At 37.5% G+C, this 16,345-nt stretch overlaps 1 protein-coding gene across 6 annotated transcripts in view; it reads right to left on the bottom strand.

Annotated features, from left to right (window-relative positions):
- BICD1 (BICD cargo adaptor 1) overlaps window positions 1-16,345 on the bottom strand; it is a 253,943-nt gene that overhangs the window by 85,633 nt on the left and 151,965 nt on the right. For 2 of the 6 annotated variants that reach the window (XM_082751458.1, XM_082751453.1), the window contains one exon: window positions 5,176-5,251. The exons of the other annotated variants lie outside the window; for them this stretch is intronic. In XM_082751458.1, the coding sequence (XP_082607584.1) occupies window positions 5,176-5,251 (76 nt within the window). The remainder of the gene's footprint in view (window positions 1-5,175; window positions 5,252-16,345) is intronic. 6 annotated transcript variants of the gene reach the window in all.

Genomic DNA, 16,345 nt, shown 5'->3' with positions numbered 1-16,345 from the left:
TTAAACATTCAAGGAAAGCACACGGCAAAACAAGATTCAAAAACAGAATACAAATAAATGGAATTCGTTTTTAAAAAAAATGTCTAAGAAGAATTTTTACTTAATGCTTCTTTAAGTTATTCCAAGCTCAACAGCATGATGTATGATGAATCACAATCATTCACAGCCCTTTCTTCAAGAAAATTTGCCTTTTCCATTTTCCTTCTTTAGAAACCGTGCTGTTACACATTATCTCTACAGTACAGACTATTGAGTGCTGGCTGAAGGAATGCAATTAGTCTATTGTTGGAAATGAATCAATTTGAAATGCCAGAGGTATTTGCAAATCTGCCTTTGGAAATGCCAGCAGTACTGAAAGCGTCTGTATTTCCACATATAGCATCTACTTCAGGAAACAAAGAATGGCATTGCACTTTCTTGAAGACAAAAACAAGTGTGTATCATCACCATTAAGAAAGATGATGACAATGTCTGTTTTCAAATCAGGGGAGCCAAGAAGATTATGGCCAAAAATCCATAGGTATTGCAATTCAGCAGGAGCTGGAGTCCTTGCATTGCTGAGCTTATTTGAAGATCATGGACTTCCATGTCTTCAGTTAAACTCTGTCACATTTGTGTTCCTGAAGATGAGCTGTCTGATTTGCAAAATGGCTGGTGAGAGCAAGCTATAGGAGCTTAGGACCTCACTGGCTTCATTTTGCACTTGGCTGTCTGAGTAGGTCAGTCCCAAAGTGTTTACTGTTTTTTTAGGACTATGACTCCTCAGTTTATATATAGTCTAACATTAACCACCTAGGCATAAATATTTCATCCAAAATATTTTCTTGAAGCTTAGCAGTTGGACTTGTTTAATCAAAGACTGAAAGAACTCAAACCTAAGCATTTCTTTCCATGGCTGTAATCATCCTTTTGTTCTGTCATATTCTGCAACATATAAATGCAGATAGAGAACCTAAAGTGGGATCTGAGTGAGATCATTACCTACTCCTCTCAAATGAGCCTGTATCAGGAGTGACTTAAGATAGACTCAAAAGCTCTGCGTTTACTCTAGAACTTATGAAGAGCCAGCTCCAGGCTTCAGCACCTCCTAAGTTTTCAAGATAATCTTACTAAAAGCCCTACTCTTAAGACTTTCAGAGAAATTAAAGTGAATTGAAACTTTAATGTGACATCCGGGGAAGATGAACAACAAGGTGGTCATGTTAGCCTACAAAGATTGCCTGGCTCTCCTCCCTTGCTGCCCCATTGCTTTTTTATGGAGGACTTCTGTAATTGTCAGAAAGGAACAGAAATTGAATATTTTCCTTGCTCACTAGCAGAGATGTATTTGTCTTTTGGGGGTTCCTTCCCAGCTTTAAAAATAAACTACACACGTGTCTATGCTTCGAAGCAGAGGACTGGTAAGGAAACAGCCATAGTTAGTACTAGTTATTTAGAGGAATGGCCTGAAACAGGACCTCTTCAAGACATTAGATTATCCTCTATACAAATATGTGCAGCTTCATTAATGTACTGCCATCACTTTTAGTACAAAATCATCCCTGTCTGCAAATACTGTAACACAATTCCAGAATATGCTAGGTTAGGAAGCAATGGGTTTAGAATTACTTTTTTTTTTTTTTTTTCTTTTCACAGTAATTCTGTGTTACTTCCCACTTTCAAATACAAGCACATTTCTATGCACAGAAGAAATATAAAACTTTGTCTCACCATTCCCTTTTCAACCAATAATAAATATTAGGGGCATTGGGAAGAGAAAAAAATGATTACAAGGTTATCAGTACAAGTACCTTTGCAGCAACACATATACACCCACCACTTACAGGCCTAGTAGATTTGAATCTTATCCTAATACTCTACTGTTACACCATTCTCCCTTCAGAAAAACAGTACATCCAGTTCGGTAATGCAGATTACTGTAGCAGTGTCTAAACAAAAATTACATCATCCATCAGGCAGAATCAGCAAGTGACACATGGCATGCAGTGTGCTTTTTATGGCAGTATAAGTGATCGTGGTAGCAGGTCCTGGAGCTGAGCTATCAGGCATATTGTCAGTCACAGGCAGTAGAGGCTGGCAGGTGATATTAAGGACACGATGCAAGAGAAAGCCATGGAAGAACCTGAAGCTGTTGAGTTTTAACTGAGAATAAGTGAGAGTATTGTTACATTCTGGCCATGAAATATGTGCTGCTCTTAAAATACTTAGTTTTAATACATTATTGTAAACCTCTCTTTAAAGGCTGGTATAATTTGGAGATACATCCATTCAGTTGACGGATGAGGTCTGTGTCACTCTTATTGCCTGTTTCTAAGCAGCTCTTCTTCCCCACCACAGCACTCAAAATGCTAATCATACATTTCTAGTATCATTCAGAAAATATCATGCAAAGCCCCTTGGTGTTAGTAAGTACTCTGTTCTTTCTTAAAGATGTCATTTGCATGCAATATTATATGGCATAGATTGTAATTGTAATAAATCAGCCATGGAAAATACAAACAGACCGGTGATATTTTCAGGATTGAACCATTTTGCATGCGTTACCTTTTTTCTTTTTTTTTTTTTAATCTTACTTCCTTAATATTTAATGCTATTTTTAGTTTATTTAATATTTTATACAAAATAAAAGCATTATTTCTTACAAAATAATTAATATTGCTTTCATTTTAGTGTTACGGGGATTTTCTTTTGTTTCTTTTTTAGATAACTTGGGTCTAGCATTTGGCCCAAAGATAGACATGTTCTTTATAATATTGGTTGACAGTAATGTTTTGTTCTTGTGCAATATCAGACAGATTTCTACAGATGCTAGAAAGGGATGAACATCATCCAGTAACTTTCAGTCCTGCATTTGGCTGCCTGCCTCACATTCCTGGACGGAAAAACTGAGGTGATGCATAGAAGGCAGTGTGAGATTTTCATGCATTGCTTCATCAGTTTACTTGGAAAATCTCTAAAGAAAGTTCTCCCAGATTCTCCAGACCAAGCTCTAACAGAAGTATGCATATAAGAAATATAAGCAAAAAGACAGACAAATGTTTAGCTAACTATACAGTATAGCTATAATGTGTAGCTAACGTTGACTAAATGTATCTTGAAAATCTGTTCTTATTTTTTTTTCCAGTGTGAATCCTTTACACTGGATTCAGTGAACTTTCACAGTGACTGTGAAAAACCCAGAGATACGTAAGTCCCATTTAAAATTCAGTACAAACGTTTGATGAGGAAAAGCTCTCTATGTTTAATACTGAAGCTCAGACTGAATCTATTTGTGTTAAGTCAGGCACAAAAACTAGTTTGAACATGACTAAACATATTGCAGGATGTGGAAAGTGTCCGTGTGAATTACAAGTCTTAACAAGCTATTACTTGATCCCACGTGAAATGCCACTGAGATGTCACATCACTGCAAGAGTAGTGTTAGTGACTTAAAAACAAGCATACCTCTCTCTTAAAATGGGTGACTTTAGGGCTGGGCACAGCTTTAATCTCCCTCATTTGGTATCGTCACACAACTGAAAGCAGTTGTGTCACACCAGAAGAGACTATCACAGGAGGAAGAAACATATTACAAGCTCCTGTCTTCCTCCTCTCCTGGATTTAGAAAATCTGAACCAGTAAGTCTAAATTTTTTTAAAGGTTCATAAAAAGCCTTTATTTTTTACTCCAAACTTCAATTACTTTATATAAATCACTCACAAACATTATGCTGACTTTATTAAATCTGTTGTTACGCTTCACTGCTTTATGAGGCTATGCAGCTATATGGCTGAGACAAGCAAGACATCAGTGTTAATATACCAAAAAGAGTGGGGTGTTTTCACTTACCGGAAGAGTAACAATCTAATGGTAAAAAATGATAGTCATCTGAAGGTCAATAGTTCAGCCAAGTGTATAGGCGTGTGTTCTTTGTAGGATGACTGATCTGAATTTTTAAAAATGTTGATCATATAAAAAAAATTTAGCCTTTTAAATGTTATTGCTTCCTGAATACCATGGTTTTGGTTTGGAAACCTGCCAAGAAAGGCTTCTTGATGAACACATCCAGTTCTGGTTGTGGCTAATGAGATCTTTCTAACCAAGGAAGCATTCATGGACAAGCCAGAAATCCCTGAGACTTGCCTTTGGAACATCCCCTTCTCTGCTGGTTTGTCTGCAGAACAAGGCGATGCTTGCAAACAAACATAGGGCAGAAGAAGATCAGGTAGGTCTTCCCTTCTGAGAAGGGCATATAAAATTGCAGGAACAATTGTTTGTTAGCATTTAGATGGGGCACAACAGAGAAGCACAGATGAAAAGGCTGTTCCAAGATTACTGAGGGACTTGTGACCTGGCAGAACACGCACAGCAGTGCCTGATGTGCAGCCTGAAAGCAGTACTGCACCCCTTCCCCAGCCTGTGTTATGGCAGACTTCCACACACGTGGAGTTTAGCACTGTGTGGGAAACAGCTTCGTTATACGTAATAAGGCTGTAGATCAGCTGGTTCTCTATAGATCGAGGTAAGGTCTAAAAATAAAGTAACCTGTTTCAAATTGCAGAATATAGTCAGAAGTGACTATATGCATGGAATATACCATGAACTGATAAAGATACTGTCATCTCTTTTTTCTTAGGCTGGTTATTATGCCTTGATTAACTCAACCACCTCAGAAGCATGACTTGGCCTTTGCACTACCTACGAGCATGGACACAAGAGATTACTTTTAACAAGATTAGGAACTGACTACGGTGAGACTGAGTTTCCAGGTTAGAGAGAGCTGAGAAGTGTCTGCTAAAAATCTCACAAGTGCCTTTAAAATACCACCTTACAGAAAGAGAAGTCTGTGCATAACTCTATAATCAAAACCCCCCATTTAAGTAAATATATCTAGCAAAAAAAAAAGTTAAATCATTACTGTTTTGGCATCACTGAGGAACTGTCTGTATAAAAAGACCAAATGAGGAATGCAAGATTCAATTTTGCATTCTTTTCCATGTTTACATGGATATAAGTGCTCAGATCCTGTGGTTCATGTTTGTATTTTCCCTGCAGAAATCATCACAGTTCCTCCAGTTGTTGAAAGTTTGCTATTAGTGAAGAATCGGAGCAAAGAGGCTTTGTTCAGGGAAGACAAGGGGAATTGCAGACATACATGCAGCTATGTGCAAAGAGAAAAGAGTTAGTTAGGATTACCTGACAGTCTGGCAATCTGGCCCCCTGGCTAGTTGTGAGCCGTGTGGCGGTATGGAGGCAGCAGGCTGCTGACAATCTACAAGAAACTGATAAATTAGACATATATACAGAGAGATTACAGAGCAAGGGGTTAGTAACAGCAGTACACAGGCTGTGCATCTGATGGGGAGATTTAGTGAGGAATGTTTGCTCGGTTCCTTATCTGACAGAAACACCTTTTTTGTGATAGTAGTAACATTACTTCTTTTCTTTTCTGCTCAGAAGTAGAGAAGACATTTTCACTTGCCTTCCCTTAACACTGTCAAATTTTTGTTTAAACAGACAGCCTAATGGGCTGTGTTCAGAATCTGGGTTTAAACCTCGTACTCATCCTTCTTCTGCAGGTGATGAAGCTGTTTTGCTTACATCTAATATAAAAAGTGTCAATAAAGCTACTAAAAATTTCTCCAGAGAACTTATATCCATACAAGAGATGCCTTCTCATTATGGTATTGGAGAAAATGTTTGCAAGAAAGTCTTCACAAGTTCTAAAGAGTGCTTATGAGATTTTTATTTTTTTTATATAAAAAGGAAGAGGGGAATTGTTACATTAGGTTTTCTCTATTATATTTAGATTATTTTATCAATATTCTGTGAAAGCATTTTCCACATAAATAACTTGCAAAGCTAGTTCTTATTAAATAACAACACAACCAAATAATCCTTTGAAGACAGAAAACAGCTTTGAACTCCATAATATTTGGAGGAGTTAAGAAAAGTAGCTGAAGAAGACATAACCCTGCTTTGCGGCTTACTAGTTTCCACCAAAATTTACATATCTCAAGATGAGCTAGCATTCCCCACATTAGTCTGGCCACAGCCTGCATGACTCAGGTTGTCAGAAAGCGCAATCATCAGGGTCCTTTTGAACATTTAAAAATATGGGTGAAATTCAGACCATCTGGAGAGCTACTGGAGATTACTTTTTGTCTCCAGCAGCGTTTGCAGATCTGTCATTAGGTCTTGCTGCTTTAACTTGATTCTCAACCTAAAACTTTGGTGGTAAGGAGTTACCTAAAAATGAGATTACACAATTTCATGTGATAGGAAAGATTTTTTTATTATTATTATTATTTCAATTGGCTACTACTTAAAGCTCAACATCAGTAGTCTTTTCTCTTTAAAATATGGATGACTTCTGAAATCCACATCTATTCTTTGTCTCAGTCAAGTGGAAGAACCTGTGAGTAATTTCCGATCAAGTCTTTAGATAATAACAGGTACAATGCAGAGCACCACAGCTTCCCAGCAACAATGGGCATCATATCCAGTACCATAAAATTTCCTTTATAAGACCAGAAAGCTTCTCCTTACTCCCTATGAAAATCTGTGCTGACCTCCAGTGGGTGGAAGCAACATACCCAAATTGCTAGTTTCTTCTTGCTTCAGCTAGCAGGAGAGGATTTTGGACCTATTTTCAAGCTCACAGGGATCTATTTCAGAAATATATATGCATAGCTATATATGCTGACACCATTGTGTCAGGAAGCAGAAAGGATAGTGGGCCATTCTCTCATATGCCAGGATGGTCACTGTAGTCCTGAGAGCAGAGGAGTACACGAATTTGCAACATACCTGAGCTAAGAATTGAAGGGGCTGTCACTTCAGCACAAGGTTCAGATAAAAGTGGTGCCTGACAGACAGAGCAGGCTAACTGTAGAACGGTAATGATGGTGAAAGAAAAAGTTAGTCTTATTCTAAACAAACTAATTTTCAGAAGTCCAAAGCAAAGTTGTCCCTGACAGCTTAAAGGAGGTAGTCAGTGAGAAACCGAAGACAGCAGAATTCTATGTGATGAAAAGGTGTGGACAGGTTTCATAAATGCAGAAGGAATTGTTCTGACAGGCTTTGCCAGGAACAATGAAAATGCCTAATTTATGATCCTACACTAATATCTCAGACATCCTGCAAATATTTTATGAAGCCTCTTCGTCTGCTAGATTTGGCAGAGTGCATAAATACAGAACCAGATCCTGTGAGAATTATGCAACCTGGATAATGACTGACATGAGTAAACTCCCTAGACTTCACATGAGGCAGCAGCTCTACTTGGCACCAGCAGCACTCACAGAATCTGGCTCACCCCCAGTCACACCAATATGAAACCTAGTGATCCACATGAATTAAAATGGCTGAATTGTCTTCCTACACCCTCCAGGAGTGAAGTTTTGAAAATTATGCAAGGAAAGATTTAAGCAGAATGCATATGGATCACATCTATGCATTTCAAATTCAAAGGGGCTTATATCTACTTATGTCCAGGTAGCTGTGCCACAGCCAACTTTATTCCTTGTATGCTTAATCCTTTTAAATGTTTCAGAGCATTTGCAGCCTAAATTCTTTAATGCCATGACAGTCATAAAATGACTTCTTGTTATGTCATGTTGAAAGGTGAAAATGAGAAGACGGTATTTGGTCTTTTTGTTCTGCTGTGGAGCTCCCGTCTGTATCAAGTAAAGGATTGCTTATTTCTGAAATGCCCTGTTGAAGGTTAAAAGTTTCAAACATGTTTTTACTGGCTTTGTGGGCAACGTCACATACCATAAAAACAGGGAAAGACAGGCATGTGTGCTTGTTATAAAATAGTAATAATAATAAATTACATTGTTAGAGGCCTGTTCCCCTATTTTTCAAACCTGAGAGTGCCAGTCTAGCTACCAAGCAAAAGGACAGTTTGTCATTTGTGCAAAAGATACTCGAGGAACAGACATAGATTATATATGGTGTGTCCTCAGAAAAGAGCACCAAAAATGATAAAGTTATTAAATACAGACTCTTTTATTTCTCTTATCTTCTCTACTTGCTGTGAGGAAATGAACTACTGAGGCAGGGTATGGGCTGGCTGATGTCCTAAGAACCCTTTTATGATTCTATGAACCTGTAATAAAGAAATGCAATTCAGTGACAATTTCAGTCATAAACAGCAAAGAGGAGCTATTCTACACGCACAAAAGTCATATGTCAATTTGCACTGAATTCAGCAGGACATGAAGTGAGTACTGAGTCCTACAGCAGTATCAGACAATGGTCACTATAGCATCTTTTGGAGCTTCAGAGGCTTGATTCCTACTGTAGATTAGGCCTGTTCAGATTTTCCAGTTCTTAACATTTCGGCCATTTGCTAGGAATGACAATGTGAAGGGCCCAGAGATTTTCTCTCACACATTAGTCACTGTTGATTTTCCTTTGGAATCTAATGCCCAGTCCTAATTGGGCTAATCAGCTCTTGATGTAAGAGCTTTAAAAATAACAAGCTTAGTGAAGCTACATCTGCTTATATGAGGACTGAATGTGCAACTATAAATTAGTTGCTGAGAGCAAATCTCAGAAAAAAAATATTTTCCTGTGCTTCCCTTTGGCTCAGCCACCAAAACAACACATTTTGCTCATGTCACAAGGTGTGCTCTGCCCTCCAGTCTATGAACTGGGTGACTCCAATCAACACAGGGCTGCTAAACTGGGTTATTAGTGTCTGAGAGGTGGGTTTGCCTGCTGTTGACATCAGCAATGTCCCCAGTGAAAATCCTATGTGCAAGCATTTTTAGTCCCACCTGTTCAAGACCAAGCAGACTGCAGTGGAACATTTCCGTACATTTTGACACTCAGTAAATTTGACAGCACTCTACAGAGATCGGTAAGACCAAGAATAGTAAAAATCCCAAGATAAGCATTGGGGATGCTGTGAATGAGTAACTGATATATAATACAGTTTTACGTGTGCCTGGTTTAGTAAATCATTAGAGAAAATTTTCTTTTATCTGAAAGGATTAGACTGAGTCAAGCAACAAACCAAAGTGGTGTTTTCCCTTTGTTTGTTTGTTTAAAAACAATTAGTGTCACATATTTGGTATTTCTGATATGGAAAACATTGGTAAATCAGTTCTTAATGAAAAGAAAATCTCTCCAGAAATGCTTATGGAAAAATGTGAGGCAGAGGCTTTTTTCAGTCTTTTAAAACAAACTTTTCTTAGTATCCCATTGACCACTCCAGGCTGCCTGGAAGTCCTTTTATCCTAGCAAAATGTTTTACAGCATCTATAGCAATTTCACTTTGTGTCATGCTACCCAATATTAACTGAACTTGCTATATGAAGTTTGAAGAATTTGATAACATGTCCATGAAGATGTTATTGACAATTTACTTGAAAACAGAAGCTGTCCCTATTTATATGGTAATTATTTTCTTCCCTCAGATGTCAAATTAATAGGAAAGAAGGAACAGTTAATAAGATGAGTCCAAAGTATTGGGCAAAGAACAAACCAGTAGTCTCCTGGTCATTGAGAGGCAGAAATATATTTTATCACACTGCAAGTCCTACAGAGACAATAAATCAATCATCTCTACTCAAAGGTAGGGAACAAGGAGAACTTCCAAACTCGAATGGCAAACATGATATGTCAAGAAGAACAGGGTAGAGGTTTTTAAAACACTTGTCCATCTTGCTGAGTTGAGATTTGTAGAAATGCTTTCATATTGTAATCGGAAAGGATGAGGCAAGTCCCAAAACTGTTTCTGTACTGAGGAAAAAAAAAATCCTTGTTTTGTATATATATAATTTTTGTACTTTGTTAAAACAAAAACAAAAAAATGTTTACGCAGTTATTTGACTAGTTGGTTTCACTTATCATTTATCTCTGCGTTTCTAATGGATGCCAAGAAAACTTTGACCTTCCTCAAGGCCAAGAGGAACTTTAAGTGGCAATGGTTATCGCAAAGAACAGCTGGTGAGAGGACAGCTGTGGTTCACTGTAGGAAAAAGACATGAACAATGGTACAGGTCAAAGATCAGAAGTCTCTCTCCCTTCTCCTGCTTCCAGGGTCACTTTGGGTCTGGAAATAACAGAGTCAGTTTTGCCCTGTACATAGCCCCAGCTGGTAACCCTGCCAGCTACAAAATGGGTGCAGCTCTGCATTTCTGCAGGACGTTCCTATAAGGAGAGAGCTACAGCAAAGCCACCATGCAAGCTCCAAGCAGAGCCTGGCCAGCCTTATGAACCCCAGCCCTCTTAGAGCAGGATTGACTCGGGTTGTCCTGGCCTCAGAGCAAAACCACCAGTGCAGGGGGGAGTTGAGCAATGGTACAGCGCCACTGCACAGCTCTATGACAGCCAGCCCTGTTCTGGCATCAGTAGTGCTCAGGAAAGCTGATAAATTTCACCAGAGGCAAGTTAGCTCTTACATAGACATTTGTCAGTACCCAAATCCTCTGGGTTTTCCCACTGAGTTCTCTCTTTTCCCATTAAACTGAAAAATGGATAGTTGATTGTAAATAGACAAATATATCAACCAAGTATCAGTTTTGGCTTATGTCTTGGTAAAGCTGACCAACTGTGAATTTTTTATGTCAAGTCTTAGAAATATCCAGGTAACTCACATCTTAAGCTTAATATTAAGAGAAATTTGGCATCTTAGATTATTGTTGGTTGGAGATGTTTCAACAACAAAAACAACAAAAGTATTCTTCTACAACTTATTCCTTAGTCTTCCCAATAACTATTTGAAGAATAAACCTTAAGAGATGTGAGCCTGCTGCTGAACTCCAATTTGCACACAGAGTGGAAGGCATCAACAATACCTGCACACAGAAGCAAGCTGCAGTAGGACAGCAGTAGGATGCATCTAAAATCTTCAGTTCCTATCACCTCTGCCTGTTCTCTTTCTTCCAAAGGTGGCCCAGGAAGGTCCCACAGTTTCTACACTCCCAAGCTTCTGACATCTGCTCCTCCCTCCTCTTCTTTCCTGTTTACCTTCCAGATGAGGTCAGACAGGACAGTAGCTCTCAGTAAATGTAACTGAGAGCCTTCTGTTACTTGCTTCTCGGATGATTGAGCTTATTGGAACAGGTAGGGTACTTAATTGCTATTTTCCTATAACATCTAGAGAAGTGCTACCTGCCTTACCTGATCTCCACAATGCAACTCATAGAGCTTTACTAACAACTTTCCATGCTATCTGATATATTCACATGGGCACACATAGGTAGTTCCCCAGAACATGTCAGGTTTCTTGGCTTCCAACTCTACAACAGTAACAACATACTTCCCCACACACACCCTTTATTTCCTTATTTTGCATGAGTTGACTTCTACTTTATTTTTAGACCTGAATTATCCCCAACATCAAGAGCTATTTCCCTATTAGCCCATGTGCTTCAGTAATAATGTGATTGCGACTGTATGTTGAGCTATCAAAGCTATGTGCCAGCCTTGCCCTTTGCTATAGCTCGTATTAAGAATACTATTAAAAATTAAAGGAGAGGGGAGGGGGAAAATGAAAAGGAAGTTTTTTTCTAGTCACTAGCAAAATTAGTGAAATGCATTTTTTTCTCCAGGGTTGGGCAAAGAACATTAAGAGACTTCTTGTCAGCTCTGTAGGTTTTTTCACACTTTTTATATCATGATGTATTTATGTGATTTTCTAAAACGGTTTCTATGAATTCTTTAAATAATTCCTCATTAAATCTGTCAAGAAGCGAAATAATGGGTTAGTAAAACAGTAGGAATGGGGATGGGTAGAAGCTGAATATACACATATATATATCCGGTTCCTTTCTTTTATATACAGTTCATAAAAAGCACATTTGGAAAGGTCTGATGAGTCATGAAATACTTATTCACTAAAAAGATGCACACATTTTAAACATTGCAAAAGAGGAAAAGGAAGGTCATAAAAATACAGAAATCGTCATACTTCTGTCTTGTCGATCACTCATCTTTCATGGAAACATAAGTGTCATACATTTCAGAAGGCCACAAATACATCCAAACAAAAAGTACTTGCACTATTTTATAGGTAAAGGGCCTGATCCAAAACTTGAAGTTAGTGGGAACAGTACCTTGAGTAGGCTTTGGAAGAAACATAAAGTACAACTATAAGCTTTCATAGCCCTAAAAATGCAGACAGGAAAATACTTACAATTAGGGATACTAGTCTTGATTAAAGAATTGCTGGTGAGCTTACTCCATACATCACAACATCTTAAGGAACTGCTCTACCAGAGAGCTAAAATATCAGCGTGTCTAATTTAAACAGATACTCACTTCTGCTTTGCCTATTTTATGAGATGAGAAGCACAATATTGAATATTCCTGTATATTTGACGGTAAAAAATCAGTAAGTCATGAAACCACATTAAACCTTGTCATAAAAGAAAATAAAGACATATGACTTTTGTTACCAAAATTTTCAAGAGACTTGCAGAGGTGTTTCAGTTAATAACACTGGATTCCAAAGCCCAAAATTTTCATAGAAAGAAATATCTGGTAACACACCTTACAGATACGTGTCACCTGTGTACCTATTTTGCTAGAAACAACCAGAACTCTAATAAACTTTTATCAAATAACTTCAACAAATGATGTTAATATTTACTATTCCATCTAACAGTGACACCATAACTTGGATACAGAGATAAAAATGTCAATAACCTTTTAATGAAAATATACAACAGTAAGGCATGGGTTTCACTGCAATCTCTTTCTTATTTTTCTTTTTTTCTTTTAACCTTTTAACAATCAGATTTGGCTTTCTATTAAAAATAGGTTTTATTTTGGAACTGTTTTCTTTACACAGGGAAAAATACAAATAAAAATTAAATGTTCATAGAACTGCAGTGAATTCATGCCATAATAGCTAAATTATATTGAAGTAGCTAAATTATATTGAACAGCATGAAATGTATGGCTTTGATCTCATCTGTGATAATTGGAAAGCTAAATATAAGAAAGCAAAAGCGTAGAGCAAAAGGGTCCTATTCACAGTGGCACCAAGAGGTAAAAGTACATTTAGCCAGCTGATTTCTTCATCAGTTACAGCCAACTAATGTCCTTGGCAAGGATACTATTCTTCAAATTCAAAACGGCCTCCACAAGGACAATGTACCATGCTTGAAATAGCATAAACATGTAATGCTCATTAAGCTTAGTTAAATGAGCATTCAGATGCACAACATGGCCCCAAGAGCAAGAAGGTATATACATATATCTGTATATATGCACTAATAACACTTATTAAACAATGAACAATTATATACACAGATATGGCATATTTACAAAACCCACAGAAAATAGAAGAATGAAGAACAAAAAGTGAATATAGATAATAATGTCTGAATTATCTTTTTTTCTGAAGAGCATCATGTTCAGTAAAAAACAACAAAATAAATAAACCTAACTTTTAAAAACCCTGATAAAATCCCATCATATCTGTTTTTTCATGGAGAGCAGAGACACACAAGACCAGTAGCATAGGAGCCTTGCATTTGCCAGTAGCCTGCCTGATTATACAAGCTCAGACACAACATTCTCAAAAGTAAAAAAAATATGTGGAAAACTGTTCATGGGATGACCTAAGCAATCATGCAGATCTACAAAACACCCTCTTAACAAAATTCAGGTATCATCTGATAATGTTCCTCAAAGAACTTCTTCCACAATAATTTTCAAAATAAGCTATGCTTTCCTCGATGCTGAGATTTCTAACAGCCCTGCCATTTCAAAAGTGAAAGAAGTGCATAAAAAAAGAAAAGTTTAGGTACTGAAGTAGTGGTTACAGTAGCAAGGTTCAGAAATCTGTAAAGAGCTTTGTGACTCTGGTAATTAAATTCAAAAGCAAAGCTAGAACAATACTTTTTGTAAAATATTCCTAAAAAAAAAATAATGTGCAGAGCTACAGACCTTGAACTTATGACTTAATCACCACCTAATGAAAGAAGACTCAAATTTACTATCAAAAACATATTCTCCCTACCTTTCCAATGCTGTGAGGTGCATGGGTCATCTCTGTGGAGAGCCTCCACTGCGGAGGGCAGCATCAACCTGAACCTCCTTCAGCTATTTGCCCAATCCCTTCATTCAAAAGGGGAGGGTAAAACCAGCTTCATTTCCTACCAGGACTTTCTACTTAAAATATTCCAATTGAATGTGCTTTCCATGTCTTTGCATTGCCTATACAATGTGAAGAAGCCAGGACAGAATCCAAGAATCTTGTCCCGTATGGTAACTTCCACAACATTATTTTAAGAAAAACGAATGAGAAGGAACATAAGCTTTTGGTTTCACAGAGAATAACATCCCATAGAATATTTCTGAAAAATAATTTTCTAAACATTGCACCTTGAAAAAGCTCAAATTCCAGAGTGAGGAAATGGGAATAGCAACAGAGGGTATTGCTCAACCTTTCTGTCTGGAGAATTTATCCAACACCTCATATTTCATACCAAAAGCCTTTCCTCCCTGTAATGACCACCCTCCTCAACAGACTCTCTGTCTCTGTAGTCTTAAGACAGCAGACTCTTGCAGTGTTAAAACTGTTTGTGCTATATCAAACACATCCCTACGTTCCCAGGTTTCCAACCTATTCTTCTCAGGTGGAAGCACTACAAGTGATTCTATGATTCTATGAAAAGGGTGGTTAACAAAGACAACTCAAGCAATTCCCCTTGACTTCTGACTTAACTGGAACACTTCTTAGGACTTTCATATTTGGGTGACTGAATTTATTTCATTTTTGTTTTTCTTGTCAGCTTTAAGAAATAATTTCTACCTACAGTTGCTCTAACTTAGCTCTTGGAGACTCTATTAGCAACTCTCTATAGGAATTTCTTTCCAGTTAGAATTTTAATAAATTTAGATTTTTTATTTTTTTTTTGTAAGAATGCAAACAACCAAAAACAAAAACTAGTTGTTTCAAATTGTTAATTATATTTGATTTTCATGTAAGCATAGAGCCACAGCAGAAATTAATCTTTGATGACTGCATATTAAGAGTATATATATTTATATACTCTTAATTATGTATGATATGTGTCAAGCTTAGTGCTTGAGCAGTTGTGCTATTATATGGTATTCCTTGTGCTGTCTGTATCTTCCATTTGTGTCTCTTCTTAAGAGAAGTAAATGCCTTTCTGTAAACCAGCCTTGAAAGGCACCTGAAAATCAAGCAAACTTTCAGGTTTAATGTGCTTTCAGAAAACGAACTCTGCAAAATTAACTGATTTTAACACTAGCACTATTTTAAGTGTTTTTCTGTGTAAGATTTAGATACTGAAATTTGTCCTGTGGTACCTATAAATTAAAACAATATGGAAAAGAAGCATCTATCACAGTTTGTGTGGGGGGCATCTCAGTGAAGGGGAGACTCTCAGACAGATCATGGTTGACCCTTAAATCACCCCTGTTTAAGGAAGAATGCTGCAGGCATTGATTATGTTTTGTTTCATGAGCCTGTCACGAAACCTTTATTTTCAGATACATCAACACAAGGATCCTTATTTTAAACTAAAATTAGATAACTTTAAATTCAACTTTGAGAATGTCCATGCTAAAATAATGGACAGAAAAAAGAACAGTATCAGGGCACGTATAGTAGATTTTTCTTCTGTCCTGTTCTTTCCTTGAAGCACAGTTCATATTTGGGACTGTAGGATAGTAGGAGGCATCTAGCAACTTTTTTTTCAGGCCCTGTATATGGAAATTTGAAAGGCTTCTGAATGCAACTTCAACTGAAAGGTCATTTCTAATGCATTTTTACACCATCAAAAACAGTGTTAGGACTTCTATATGCCCTGAATTCTTCATGTAATCATGAACATAGCCACATGCAAAAGAAGGCTGGAGTTGTGTTGAGCAAATGCAATCTGGATCTGTCTATCAGAAGAATAAAGATTTTAAACTGTAAAAATACAGGTTAATAACAGAAGGGAAGAAGCAGCACACAGCAAAGCTAAATGTGTGCTATTACCTAGGGGAAACAAAACATGATACTTTGGAAATAGACTGAGTGATATTTTTAGCCACAATGATTAGGAGCCATTAGTTCCTAAATTCGTACTGCCACAGCTTGATGTCAGTAGGACACACGTGCTGATTTAAAGCTGAGGACTGTTAAGTGGAAGCCAAGAAAGAAATGATCATCTCTTTCTTGAGAGGTCTTTACTTCAGTTGGTCTTCACTAGTCTTCATGAAGTTCTTCTCTGAAGAAGGCAGAAAAAGTAATCCCAGCTTTCTGTGGAGGGAGACAGTCAAAGCTGGGGGCAGAGCATGGTGAGGTCAGCCTCTTCTAAACACCAAGTCCAGAAGAAAGTGCAAGAGGACAGGCATGGCCTGCCGACTGCAGGAGGAGCATATGACA

This window comes from Aythya marila (assembly GCF_965140915.1).
Source record: "Aythya marila genome assembly, chromosome: 1".
Lineage (NCBI taxonomy): Eukaryota > Metazoa > Chordata > Aves > Anseriformes > Anatidae > Aythya > Aythya marila.
The sequence above is the reverse complement of the archived record's forward strand: the minus strand, read 5'-3'. Positions and strand labels throughout refer to the sequence as shown.